Source organism: Dermochelys coriacea, chromosome 5 (genome assembly GCF_009764565.3).
Source record: "Dermochelys coriacea isolate rDerCor1 chromosome 5, rDerCor1.pri.v4, whole genome shotgun sequence".
Classification (NCBI taxonomy): domain Eukaryota; kingdom Metazoa; phylum Chordata; order Testudines; family Dermochelyidae; genus Dermochelys; species Dermochelys coriacea.
In genome coordinates this window covers 129,816,754-129,830,540 of record NC_050072.1, presented here as the reverse complement: position 1 = coordinate 129,830,540, position 13,787 = coordinate 129,816,754, and the positions used below count along the sequence as shown (strand labels likewise).

The 13,787-nt window shown below is 41.6% G+C and overlaps 2 protein-coding genes across 2 annotated transcripts in view; one reads left to right on the top strand and one right to left on the bottom strand.

The window, feature by feature from the left end:
* Positions 1-742: 742 nt before the first annotated feature.
* The window catches only part of PDE6B (phosphodiesterase 6B), a 29,695-nt gene continuing 16,650 nt past the window's right edge, over positions 743-13,787 (bottom strand). Inside the window, exons 16-22 of the mRNA XM_038401902.2 lie at positions 13,474-13,574; positions 11,454-11,561; positions 9,436-9,499; positions 8,136-8,210; positions 7,493-7,576; positions 3,356-3,512; positions 743-1,997 (exon numbers count right to left, since the gene is read on the bottom strand). Of these exons, the coding sequence (XP_038257830.1) occupies positions 1,936-1,997; positions 3,356-3,512; positions 7,493-7,576; positions 8,136-8,210; positions 9,436-9,499; positions 11,454-11,561; positions 13,474-13,574 (651 nt within the window). The 3' untranslated portion in view covers positions 743-1,935. The remainder of the gene's footprint in view (positions 1,998-3,355; positions 3,513-7,492; positions 7,577-8,135; positions 8,211-9,435; positions 9,500-11,453; positions 11,562-13,473; positions 13,575-13,787) is intronic.
* LOC119855591 (purpurin) overlaps positions 11,144-13,787 on the top strand; it is a 47,096-nt gene continuing 44,452 nt past the window's right edge. The window contains exon 1 of the mRNA XM_038401911.2: positions 11,144-11,579. The gene's annotated coding sequence lies outside the window, so the exon portion shown is untranslated. The remainder of the gene's footprint in view (positions 11,580-13,787) is intronic.

Below are 13,787 nucleotides of genomic sequence, written 5' to 3'. Positions count from 1 at the left end.
AAATGAAGTGAGGAGAGAAATTGGAAACATGAATTCCAGGGGGAAAAAGAGTTGCCACAAAATAAAAATGGAAAGGTGAAAATAAAGGAGTAAATACACAGAGCATGAAGGTTTAAAAAAAAAAAAAATTGAGACCAGCCTGTCTCTTCCTTCTCTGATGTAAATCAGGCATTACTGACATTCAGTGACAATTGGATGTCATTGTCAGTTCCCTTCTTCTTTCTCTTCAGTTAGAAGTAGCTATAGATGTAAGTGAGTCACAAGTGTAAAAGCACAGGAGGTGATGAGTACCAAGGTGCTGTATTTATTTTTTTTACAAAAGCAAATAGAATATGACTTAACTATAGTTAACTCTCATAAGCCAGTGACTTTGGGTGGGGGGGAAATGCCTTGAATAAGAGGAGAGCAGGATATCTCCTTACGTCCTTTCCCCATCGTTTCCTTTGTCATGTTCTTGTAAGTATGGTTGCATAGACCAATTTGAAGCCACATGTTAGATTTTGTTTCTCTAATTCAGCTGTCAGCACCTCTGAGGTGTTGGGGAATACAGGGGTGTCCCAAAGAAACAAGGTGGGTAAGGTAATACATTTTATTGAACCAACTTCTAGATATCTCACCTGCCTTGTGTCTCTAATATCCTGGGATCAACACTGCAAACAACAATGGGGATTATGCCAAAACCAGAAAGAGGTCTAATGTAGCACATACCCCAAGCTTGATCATATTCTTTTTTTTTCCATCATTTTGATCAAAATAGGCCTACTTTTTGGCCAGGCAAGTTGCATTATGAACAAACTATATTAAAATAATGTTGCAAAGTCAAACACTCAAGGCATGCCAGAAATAAGGTTGCTTTGGCAACTTTAATTTAGCACCTTTGTGCCTATGCATTTATGCACACTCTAATTACATGATCACATGCTATGTTTTTCCCAGGATCCCTGCCTCATTCAGTGCAAAAAACTGATCATGCTCAGGGAATGAGCAGCTTTTCAATATTTTGTTTTATCCTCATCCTGCAATGTGTAACCCCATGTAGCACTGACTGCACACTATTCAAACCCCGCTACAGAATTATTCTTGTCCTCATGGGTGTTTCTTTGGCTTCAGTGGAGTTGCAATTGTTTAGACCAGATCTGAATTTGGCTCAATTCCTTCAAAAGATAAAAGTTTACTGTTGTGTAAGAAGGACAGATAATTTAACTGTTCTATTGTTAACACTCTCTTGTGCTCTGATTCACCAACACTGTTCTAGATGAAAGCCCACTTTCTGAACTCTGCTCTGGGGCATCAGTCTGACTACGGTGAAATAACTACATAGCTGTATCAGCGTAACTGAGATCAGAATCTCAGCACAAATATTTGAGTAAAGGGTATCTTTCTCCCTATGAGAGGAATGGATCTGACTGTCTTTATGCTTTTCTTTTACATATTGCTGGCTTGTCCATGTGGTCCTGTGAGATACATTGAAGGAGTTAATTCAGCCTCAATATACCCACCCCTAACCTCCAGCTGCACACTAGGTAAATAACAGTTGAATTGGGCACAAAGTCAGTTCACCATCTGGCCCTGTAAATACATACATGGGGGCCTGGAATAGGGAAGAGGGAATTCAGACTTCAGGACAACTGCTACAGCCATTACTCATGCAAGTAGATTCATGGAACCAAATTTTGCCCTGTCTTAAATGGTACATCCCAGTGACTTCAGTGGTATTGTATGGAGTGAGAAAGAGGGCAGAATTTGGCTCACTGTCCTCAGTAAGGGTGCTCACACATGTCAGGTAAACAAAACTAGGCCCTTTCCATGGCTAAGTGATGAGCCCAGTTTAGGTAATTAAAGGGTTAAATCAATAATTTATATTCGTACACTGTAACTTTTTCTCATACAAGACCTTTCCCAGGATGCGTAGTTCATACACCAGCAGAAATAGGTTTAAATGATACAACAGGTTCTAGATGGGGGAGTTGTTCTTCCATTGCAACTTGTCATAGCTGCTGTAAGGGAGGAAACAAGAAATTAGAGATACATTTGCGATTGCTATAAACCTACTGTAATTTGAAATCCTTTAGTCTTTAACTGAGTCGTTTTACTTTTTAACCCATGAGGCTGATATAAATTCCTAGCTATTGTGAAGTGCTACCAATGTGCTCAGAGCCATTTTTTACACAAAACTGTGTGCTTCAAAATGCTTCAGGATAATGAGCTCCCTGACTGGTGAAGACAATCTCGGCCTTGAATGGTCTTATCAACCACAAAAATGAATTAAGAAGGAAGGGGCTCAGTCCAGTTCCCAGAGACTTAAATGGGAATTGCGCTGGGCCCAGGGAAAAAGCATTAAACCCAAATAATCTGCATGCATAGAATCCTAGCAATGGAGGGCTGGAAAGGACCTCGCAAAGCCATCAAGTCCAGCCACCCCATGCTGTGGCAAGACCAAGTAAACCTAGACCATCTCTGGCAGGTGTCCTTTGTTCAACTTGTTTGTGAAAGCTTCCAATGATGGGGACTCCACAACTTTCATTGGAAGCTGTAATAACTAGTCTTATTATCAGCAAAAGTTTGGCTAGAAAGGTACACTTGGGAGCTGCTTCATCTTATTTCTAGTTTCAGAGTAGCAACCATGTTAGTCTGTATCCGCAAAAAGAAAAGGAGGACTTGTGGTACCTTAGAGACTAATTTAGGACTTGTGGCACCTTAGAGACTAATTTATTTGAGCATAAGCTTTCGTGAGCTACAGCTCACTTCATCAGTGAGTTGTAGCTTACAAAAGCTTATGCTCAAATAAATTTGTTAGTCTCTAAGGTGCCACAAGTACTCCTTTTCTTTTTGCATCTTATTTCTAGTGAATTCCTTGTTTTTCCCTTGGCCTGTTATGCAGCATGGTAACCACAGCCTCTGTAGTGTCCTTCCCTGCTCCGGTAGACTAACTACTCTACAAAGCTGACTCAGTGCAAACATCAGTTGTAGCTGAACACAGCTGAGCTGCAAGTGCAGGCAAGGATCAGCAGCGTTCCGCACTATTTGCCACACTGTGTGTCTTACAGGTGATAACTAGCCCATTACAACATGAGATCTCTTCCACAGAGGAGGTTATGCAGATGGCCTTTCTTGAGTCATGTAACTATCTGAGATATCAATTGTATGTTTTGAAGCCATTCTCTATAATAACCTTGGCCCTTGACAGAGTGAGTCATGGGCCCAATTCAGACTGGGAATTTCCTATTGAACCAAGTGCACAAGTGTGGGAAGAGCTGGGAGTTTGGAGACATTAATTTACACAGGGGACTGGTGGGGTAGGGGAGTTAACCACAGGAGTAGATTCTGAAGTATTAGAATTTTAAGTATTTCTGACCTTGCTGTGCAGCCATTTTTTCCTCCTCTTTTTTCTTCTCTTCTTCCAGCACTTTCATTTTTGCATCATACTCATCACCAAGAGCCTTCCATTCCTTTCTATTGTTCAGCAATCTCTCATACATCGGCTGAATTTCCTCGTGGAAACGTGAAAATTCCTGAACCAAGCACACCAAATAAACAGTACAACAGTGATTTAGCTGCTCATTCAAAATATTTGTGCCACCAGGTGCATGCCCCTCTTGCTAGTTCAGGCTGGGAAGGGGTTAATTTCCTGACTAAGGGTGCCAGCTACGGGTCTGGCCCTGGACTAGAGTACCAGCTAATTAGAGGTTTCAGAGTAGCAGCCGTGTTAGTCTGTATCCGCAAAAAGAAAAGGAGTACTTGTGGCACCTTAAAGACTAACAAACTTATTTGAGCATAAGCGTTCGTGAGCTACAGCTCACTTCATCGGATGCATTCAGTGAGCTGTACCTCATGAAAGCTTAAAGCTAATTAGAGGGAGCATTTACATCTGGGTTCAGAACCCATCAGCAGCGAGAGGGAAGCAGCTTGAGACTCCTAATAGAAACAGTTTGTTTCAGGCGATCCTCCTAGATCTTGTTACTCCCACATCAAACCTAGCTGAGGAATCATGGGGGCATATTAGTACTGATAGCCCTGCTAGGAAGTACATGCGGTCGGGGCTGAGGGGTAGCCTCCTCCCTCACCACTGCAGTAGTTACTTCTTCCTCTGTCCCGGAGCTGGAGCTCAGAGCCTGCGGAGGAGGTGCCTTGCTGCGAGCTCTGCAGTGCCTGCTGCTGAGGCCTCCCCCCTTGCCTGTGCCTGCCAGGGAGCGAAGTAGGTCCTGATGCTGCCCCCACCCCTCTGGGAAAGCTGCCAATACTGTTTTTCAGAAATATGGGACAGCCCTCTAATGTTCCTGGGCTTGACTTCGCCTCCCCATCCCTTCCCAGGGGCCTGCTCACGCTGCTTCCAGCTCTGGTGCTGCGGAGAACCCAGTCACTGTGCCTCCTGGAGTAAAGTGGGAGGCTGCAGCTACACATCTCCATCTACGATAGAGCTGTCCTCTGCCAGGGGTGGGGTGGTTGGCAGATGGGGTGTGGACTGGAGAAATGCAGTAGGTGGAGGAGACTTTGCTGCAGTCAGCAGGAGTGTCGCTTCCAATTTCAATGCCGGGGAGGGGTAACTTCCATGGCGGCCCAGTGGTGGCTGAGCTAAAGTTGAGTAGCTGGTCACGTTGCCAAAGCCTGGTACGTTACAAAGTAAAGTGCCAGAGCACCACTCCAGCCTAGATTTCAAGACAACCTTTACCCTTACAGTGAAAAGTTCCATTATGCCAGAGAAGCAGAGTTGTCCACCCTAGTTTTCATCCCAGAGATTTAGATGATTTTTTTTATAAGAATGGCCATACTAGGTCAGACCAATGGTCCATTTAGCCCAATATCCTGTCTGCTGACAGTGCCCACTCCCAGAGCTACATGGGGAGTGTACAGAACAGGTGATGTTACACTCCTGACTTCTGGCAATGAGAGGCTAGGGACACCCGGAGCATGAGGTTACAGCCCCAACCATCTATCTGCTACCTATCAATTTCACGGGTTGACTCCTGGTTTTTGTATTGTGGGAAAGAGTAAATAATGCTTCATTTTTTCTATACCATTCATGATTATACAGACTTCTATCATATCCCACTTCGTTGTCTCTTTTTTAAGCTGAACAGCCTGATTCTTTTTAGTCTCTGTCTTTTCCCCCCCCTGCTGTGGGTGATGGCTTATCTTAAGTGATCACTCTCCTTACAGTGTGTATGATAAACCCATTGTTTCATGTTCTCTGTGTGTGTGTATATAAATCTCTCCTCTGTTTTTTCCACCAAATGCATCCGATGAAGTGAGCTGTAGCTCACGAAAGCTTATGCTCTAATAAATTTGTTAGTCTCTAAGGTGCCACAAGTACTCCTTTTCTTTTCTCTCCTCCTATGGAACCCTTCCCATACCCTTGAGCATATTTTTGCCCTTCTCTGAAGATTTTCTAGTTTCATTATATCTTTTTAGATACGGGGTGACCAGAACGGGAAAGAGTATTCAAGTTGTGGGTGCACCATAGATTTATATAGTGGCATTATGATAATTTCTGTCCCTTTCCTAATAGTTCCTAGCATACTGTTAGCCTTTTATTACCATAGCTGTGCATTGAGTCGAAGTTTTCAAAGAACTAGTCACGATGACACCAAGGTCTCTTTCTTGAGTGGTAACAGCTAATTTGGTATGTATAATTGAGATTATTTTTTCCAATGTGCATTGCTTTCACAGTCTTGATTTCATCTGTTTTGTTGCCCACTCACCCAACATCGCCTTCTAACTCCGTGCAGTCATCTTTGGATTTAACTACCTTGCATAACTTTGCATTGTCAGGAAACTTTGCCACTTCACTGTTTACCCTCTTTTCCAGATAATTCATGAATATGCTGAACACCGCAGATCCTTGGGGGACCCTGCTATTTACCCCTCTCCATTTTCAAAACTGACCATTTTTTCCTACCCTTTGTTTCCTATCTTTTTCCTTTGGCCACTGCTTATTGACACCCTCAGAGAATTCAGACGGATTGATGAGACATCCCTTTTACAACAGCTGTGTTGATTCTTCACCCAACTTCCCCTACAGTTTATATGAGATTAGGCTCATTGCCCTGTAATTGCCAGGATCACATATGGAGCCCTTTCTAAAAATCAGCATTATGTTAGCTGGTCTCCAGTCATCTGGTACAGAGCTTTGGTCAGTAGTAGGTTACATACTACAGTTAGCAGTTCTGCAATTTCATATATGAGTTCCTTCAGAATGCTTGGGTGAATGCCATCTGGTCCTAGTGTGTTATTACTGTTTAATTTGTTATAAAACCTCTTCGGTGGACATATCAATGTGGGACAGTACTTAAATTTTGTCCTCCAGGAAGCATGTCCTGGTGTTAGTATCTTCCCGACATCCTTTTGCAGTGAGGACCAATGCAGAGAATTCATTTAGCTTCTCTGCAATGGCTTTGTCTTCCGTGAATGCTCCCTTTTTATCTAGGGTCTCTATTTGCTATTGGGCACACTTCTTGCTGCTGATGTACTTGAAAGAATTCTTACTCAGTTCTTGCAGCTTTAGCAAGTTCTTTTTTGGCCTGCCTTATTACCCTTAACCTGCAAGAGTTTGTGCACCTTCCTGAAACCATCACTAGGAATCCACTCACAAATTTTAAAGGATGCCTTTTTGTCTCTAATGGCCTCTGTTACTCTGCTGTTTAGCCATGGTGGCGTTCCTCTTATTGTCTTTGATGATTTGGGGTATATGTTTAGTCTCTATTATTGTGTTTTCCAATAGTCCCCATGCTGCATTTAACCCTTCTGGCAACACCTTTTAATTTCCATCTAACAAGCACCCTCACTTTTGCATAGTTCCTGGTTTTATAGTTCAGTGTTACTGCGGTGGGTTTTTTGGTATTATAGGCCTTACGAGGATGCTACATTTAATTACATTAGGGTCACCGTTACCAAGCGGTTAAGCTTTCGTTACCTCTTGGACCAGATCCTGCGGGCCGCTCAAGAAATACCCTGAGCCCACGCTGTGTCGTATTTCAACAGGAGTGGAATTGTTGTACCATCCCATCCTATATCCCACTGCCCTATATGCACTTTGATGTAGAATCTTGGCTTTTATTTCCTAGGCCAGTGCAGTTCATGACCAGAGGTGCAAAGATGGCGCTATACAATTGACCAGGTCTGGGGTTGTCAGGCGCTGTGAGGTTGCTCTGCGTTACACTAGCTGCCCGATGATCACAGATTAAAGCACATCTGAGCTAGGATCGAGGCTGCTCTGCACTGCTGTGTGGTGTAAAGCTGCTTTGCTAGGCAGAGAATGTGATCCCATATAGCAAAAATAAAGTGTGTTAAATAATGTTGTAACAATGCTGGACAGTGTCTTTGGTCAGGGGAAGACAAGCATGTGCCTTGTTGCTTAACATTCTAGGTGTTGATCAAGTCTCCCTGATAGGAGAGATATTTGCTTGTATAATTTTTGCTAGAGTAAGTAGTTTTTAAAAAAATTTATTGCTGCTGCATCAGAAAGCATTAATTCTTTGCTGTGCAAATCACTTACCTTATAGACAAATGTGCATACAAAGTCAATGAAACCGACTTGAAGCTTTGGAAGCTCAGCAGCTTTTTTCCTGTCCATCATAGGCTGAAAGAGAATAGGATTTCTTTGGCTTTCCTTCTGTTTTTCCTTTAGAACAATTCCGCCTTGAAGGGTACCACAAATCAGCCTAACACTTCTGTATCAGTCTCAAAAGCTTTCCTTTTCAGACCTCTTCCTTCCCCCACACAAACAATGAAATGATGGGGCTAAGTATTGTCATAATTTTTCTTTAACAAGCTATAGTCTCTCTTCTCCACTTCTGTCCATGGATATTGTTTTCTATTGTGCCCCTCACTATAGTACCAGATTGAATGCTCTTTGTATTCTTAATAAATGCTAAGGGGCTCCTAATGTTCCTTAAATTAACTAAACAAACATTCCACTTTTTTTTAAAGCGCATTCATTAGCAGAGCTAGATTTTGGAACCTGTGACCTGTATGTTACTGATCTCAGCTTTCATTTCTATTACAGGGGTCTTCCCCCCTCCCCAGGGGCTCCCATGTTGTCAAAGCGTCCAGCCCTATTCATATATTGCTGTCACTGAAAAAGTTTGTTAGAAGAAAATTAACTTATTTGAGCTTTCAACAGCTCATGTACTACTTACGATAGGCTGCTGCTGAAGTACACTTATTTCCAAGTCTCCCTGTTCCCAGAATTCAGCAGCTACTAGTAAAGCTACCTACGTTGGAATAAGAGCTACAGTCAGTTTGGGGATTTTAATCAGAAACAGTTTGTCTCCATTAACAGGAGCGTTCCAGTCCCTCCTTCTTTATCCTGCAATCATATCTGTCAGATACCAGACTACAGCCAAGTCATTCGCCTGGCATGCTGAATCTGATTCTCTACTCAATTTGTCTACACCACATGTTACTGAATGGCAAATCAGGGTGTCAATCTACAGCATACCAATTTGCCACACAGTAATGTCCCATGTGAACGGAGCAATCTGTAGCAATCTCGCATTTAGGCTGTTGTTGCACGGCACGCTCGTAGTGCTTCAAATTTGCACCCTTGCTTGCTGTGTAGACAAGCCCTTCGTTAACAAATTCACAGCAGGATCACAAAACTGAGATCAGTGGAATCACCCTGGGGCTATGATATGCATAATCAAACTCTGTGACTCTGGCAGCAGACTCTTCTGTCTACTGCTCCTTAACATCAGTCTATGAGCTCCCCCGATGCCCCTTAGCAGAATTTTAAAATGAGACTTAGGGTGGGGACAGTCACAGCATTATTGGATTCTTTGTCACATTTCCAAAGACACAGTTGCCCTTTACCAGTATTACCAATCTGAAGCTTTAACGACTCTTCCCCCCAACCCCGAAAAAGTGAGGTTTTAAAAGATAAATGTTGAAGTTTGTCTTATGTTTTTGTGCAGTTCGGTTTTAAACTTTCTGTAACAATGAGGCCTAATGCTTTTAAAAGTGAAAGTTAGTTGAGATTCTCAGCCACATGAGTCTAGGAGTGGGGAGTTTTAAGAAAAACCCTGAATGTTATGAGACTAGCAATAAAGTCAGAGTTGCCAGCACTGTTTTCTGTGATACTTTTCTACTGCCCCTCTGTGATACTAACTATGTCCTAGTGAGTCCTAGCACTGAGTGCGGTCTCTAGATATGTCTACTTTTAATTTTACTTTACATTAATTTACATTATTCAGTGTTATACAATACCATAAAAACCTTCTATGGAAACACTGGGAGGGAAGATATGGTGTTGGTAAGCCTTGCATCTCATCTCTTTCATCATTGCTAATATAATAAGATCAAGCTAAAAGGTCTCAGCTCGTCAATTGAAAAATATCAGCATTACTGGAAATTTGGCCAGGAAAAGTAAAAAGAAGCCTCCTTCATGCAGGCTTCACACAACAGACCGTTTCAATTTATATTGTGTGTCAGGCGTCTGACCTTACTCTGCACTTCCCAGGGTTTAGCGATCGCAGATAAGTCACAGGCAGTCATCATCATGGCCCTGGAGAACAGAACCAGAACTGGAGTTAGTTTGTATTCTAAGCACTCAATCCCGTTTCCATTGGATGCAGGGTCTATACTGTAATTTAACCGTACTACACTTTGCCACTTCTCTCAGCTCCCCCGCCAAACATTAAAGATTAAGGAGAACCAGCATTAGACATTTTTAAATTAGTGCCAGACAGTATGCAGTATTATCTTGAGTTAAACCTACTGTAACTGTGTTTCTTGCCTGCCAGCAAAACAGTTTTATGATTATTTTAGTTTTCTTTGATCAGATGGGTTTGCTTTTTAGGTGTTACTGCTATGCTAATTCTGACAAATCTCATGTAACTTCTTAAAGATTTTATAGCAGACTGCTATGAGATTTTTAACTAGCATGATTACAGCTTTTTAAAGGAGAAATTTCAGACTGGTGTAATTGTAGGGATCCTGACCCAAAAAGGAGTGTTATGTGTATGTGTGTGTGAGAGAGAGAGAGAGAAGTTTATTGTGGCCGGGGGGTTGTCGTAGTGCTACCCTTTTGCACTGCATCTGGCGGCGGCGCTGCCTTCAGAGCTGGGCAGCTGAAGAGCCGAGGCTGCTGGCTGGGAGCCCAGCTCTGAAGGCAGAGTCTCCACCAGCAGCAGCGAGATGTAACGATAGTATGGGATGGTATTGCCAACCTTACTTCTGTGCCGCTGTTACCATGGCACTGCCTTCAGAGTTGAGTAGTCGGCCAACAGCTGCTGCTCTCCAGTCACCCAGCTCTGAAGGCAGCACAGACGTAAGGGTGGCAATACCGTGACCCACCCGCCCCAAAATAACCTTGCCCCCCCCGGAACTCTCTTTTCCGTTAGGATCCCCCAGTTTGAGAAATACTTGTTTCCCAGTGAAATCTGTGTTGTATAGGGTAAAAGCAGATAAAAGACTAGACTTCACAGTCTGTGACACGTTTTTCATGACTGTGAATTTGGTAGGGCCCTACTTATGCTGTAGCTGTAATTGTGCAGAGGAAAGCTTCCTTCTCCCAAACATTCATGCAATACCAATGAGCGGGATTGTTCCAGGTAGCAAGCACTCTGAATCTACGCTCTGAAATATAGTAAAAAGTTTCTCATTGAGAGGAGTATTACTTAGCTACTTTGCAAGAATAGGTTACTCTATGCTCCTGTGGTGTAGATACTAGCTACAGCAATGAAAGGGCTTTTCTGTACGTAGGTCGATGGAAGTGTCTATCACAAAGCTTAATTAAGGTTAACTATGTCTCTGAGATGTGAAGTTTTAATAATCTTCATCAGAGCAGCTATAGTTAGTAAGTTTAGGAGTATACCAGGCTTCAGATTCATATTGGCTGGCACTCTGTTTTCAAACTCTTAGCCTTGATTTCATTAATAGGGAGGCTTTGGCCTCCCTTTCCGCTTAAGCCAAAGCAGACTTCTCAAAACTTTTCATCAGTAGGCTCTCTGGTTCTGTGTGGGGCTTGCAATAACTTCATAACTTTTGTCATGCCTTTTGTCTGCACCATAAAACTCATAGGATTCTCTTAATCTTGAAAGTTGCCATAAAAACATGCAAACAGACTAAGCAATTTAAAATAGGAATGTGGATACTTGCAATTAGAATTTCAATATAAAATTTACTTGACACATATCTAGATGTGACTTCATCCTAGTCATACACTTAAACAAAATTCTGCTATGTGTCCATATAATTCTTTAGTACAGAGGAAGTTAAAAAGTGATTTGGGTTTTACTATCTTTTTTTGAGCTTTCCTTCAAGAGTAACCCAGAATTGAAAGCCACCATAGTTTGGCTCCGAGAGTCCTTGAAGACTAAAATGTTAGCGTAATAGTCCTTATAGGAAATACCGCATGTTATGCTGAACTATCCAATCTATTCTTAATAGACAATTATTAAATAGGGGAATAGTTGTCACTTCACCATTTGCTTATCAAGAGATTTTTATTTACTCACATGACAATCTCTTTTCTTGTAGTTTCCAGAGACAAATATTCAGTCCAGGCATTTTCATTGTCATACGTCTTGGACTCATCAACAATCTTCTGAAACATAGTTCTCTTTCTTCAAAACACCCAAGAGGTAAGGATATTAATGCGCTAAATATGGAGTTATCCGACCTCATTTTGTTTTCTCATGGAAACATTGCACATGAGCAATCCCTCATTTCAAGAATTGCCTGTCTACGAGGAAAGATCTCCTACCCTCCAATGCTCAGAGGCCAGTGAGTCTTTCCATTAATTTCACTGAGCACTGGTGAAGCCCTATTTTCTACCATGTTTATTGTGCAGAAGCAGGAGTAAGGGGGAGGCTCTTGGTCCCAAGATCATGAAGAGTAGAGGGTGGACAAACAACTAGCCAACAACAGCCTGTGGGGAGGGGGAGGGGAGATGGAAAAGGAGATCGGGGAGTAGGTTTCTCACCCACAATCTGAGCATTACAATGGGATTCTGGATTCTGGGTTTCACCTCCCACTTTTCCATCCCTAACAGCCAGCTAGTCCCAGACCATGTCCCTTGAAATGTCCATTAAGGAATATCACTGTCAGCGAGACAACAGCAAACATGTCTCAGGATTTTGCACGTAGACTGATTGGCACAACTCTCTATTTAATACCTTGAAACACCAATGTCTTTGTGGCTACGTTACCCCAGTCAAGTGCCTGGGGTAACGATGTATTGTTATTTGAATCTTTTAACTAGGACAGAGTATTGTAAGTAATTGTAAAGCACTTAAATGTTGCAAAAAATAGCATTTCATCAGGTTAAGGTCTTGTCAATACAATTTGAAAAGTTGTGCTGGTACAATTTTAGGTAAAATTTACACTGAACTAAATTATAAATGGTGCTATCAGTACAGTGTCATACTGCCATAGAGAAAAGCCAAAGTACTGACTCTGATCCTCATGCAGGAACTTAACTACACTGGGACTCTTTGTGTGCCTAATGTTCATAATTTGTATGTGTATTTGCAACAGGAACAGTTCAAATGTTATTTATTTGTGAAATTTTAACAAGTTTACAAATCCTTGCCATGTAAATATCAGAAGAACACCATCACTACAAGATTATTTCTTAGTGACATAAAATTTTCACTTCTAAATAAATTTGCTACCATGCTAACAGTGAAGTTACACTTTCAATACATTAAAGTTATTGTGAATATTCTTACACACTCTCCAACATTTTCAAAACAGGACCCTAAAGATGAGTCCATAGTTAGGCAATGAAGGATTGTGTTTTCCAAAACAAGCACATTACAGGAGCAGGGCCGGATTTACACCTTCCACGTCCCTAGGGAGGGAATTTTCAGTACCACCTCCTTCTTGCCCCGTCTACAGCTGATCTTCGTGTTGCAGACACTTTTAGAGAGGTAAGGCGCCCTTAAAACACCAGTGCCTCAAGCACGTGCCTACTGTGCCGAATTGGAAATCCGGCCCTTTTTAGGAGCCCAGGTCTCTGACTTCATACTGCAAACACTGACGGATGAGCACAGGCTGGTCATGACTTGCAAAAATTATTTATATGGGAAGGATAGTTTGCAAATATAGCATGGGCCATTTGCTTGTCTATGTTCTGTTTGAATATATGCTATTCTAAAATGGATGTTAAAAAGACCAAGGATCAAGTTCTTTCGCATTGATCAGTATATTAGTGTGAAACTTCTTAGTATAAAATCTAAAGTGTAATGGTGTAATCTAAGAAACTAACTAAAGAAACCAGGAAAACAAATCACCATTTTAGCAATTTAAAACTCACAAAAATCATCATTAAAAACAATGTATTTAAATTCAAATCAGTTTTAAAAATTATTGTAAATTAAGTAATAGTTGACAGCATACGTATGGTCTCCTGAATATTCAACCAATATTTCTGGGAGTTCTGCCCACAGAGAGCCTGGAGAATCAGTTGTGATGCTTTAGACTAATGTGAGCAGCTATTTTCAATATTCTTCCTGAACTACATGACTCACTTACTTGAAGTAAAGTGCCAAGTCCGTAGCTATGATAGCAATTTCCATCAAATGATTCACATGCTCAAATTGTCTCCTGTTGAGATTCTGGTAGATATTCAGAGACTAAAGGAAAACAATATTTAGTACGTGATTCTGGTTATCTCATGCGCGGCTTATTTCAGAATATAAGCATTAATTCGTTTTTTAACATCTTCAGCTACAGTAAAAATGCAGATATGAGGGGTCAATGTAATACCCACGCTCCATTTTATATATATGCACCTAATGATTTAAACAGGCATGGGATGGGACCCAGTACTCTGAAGTAGTTACTCA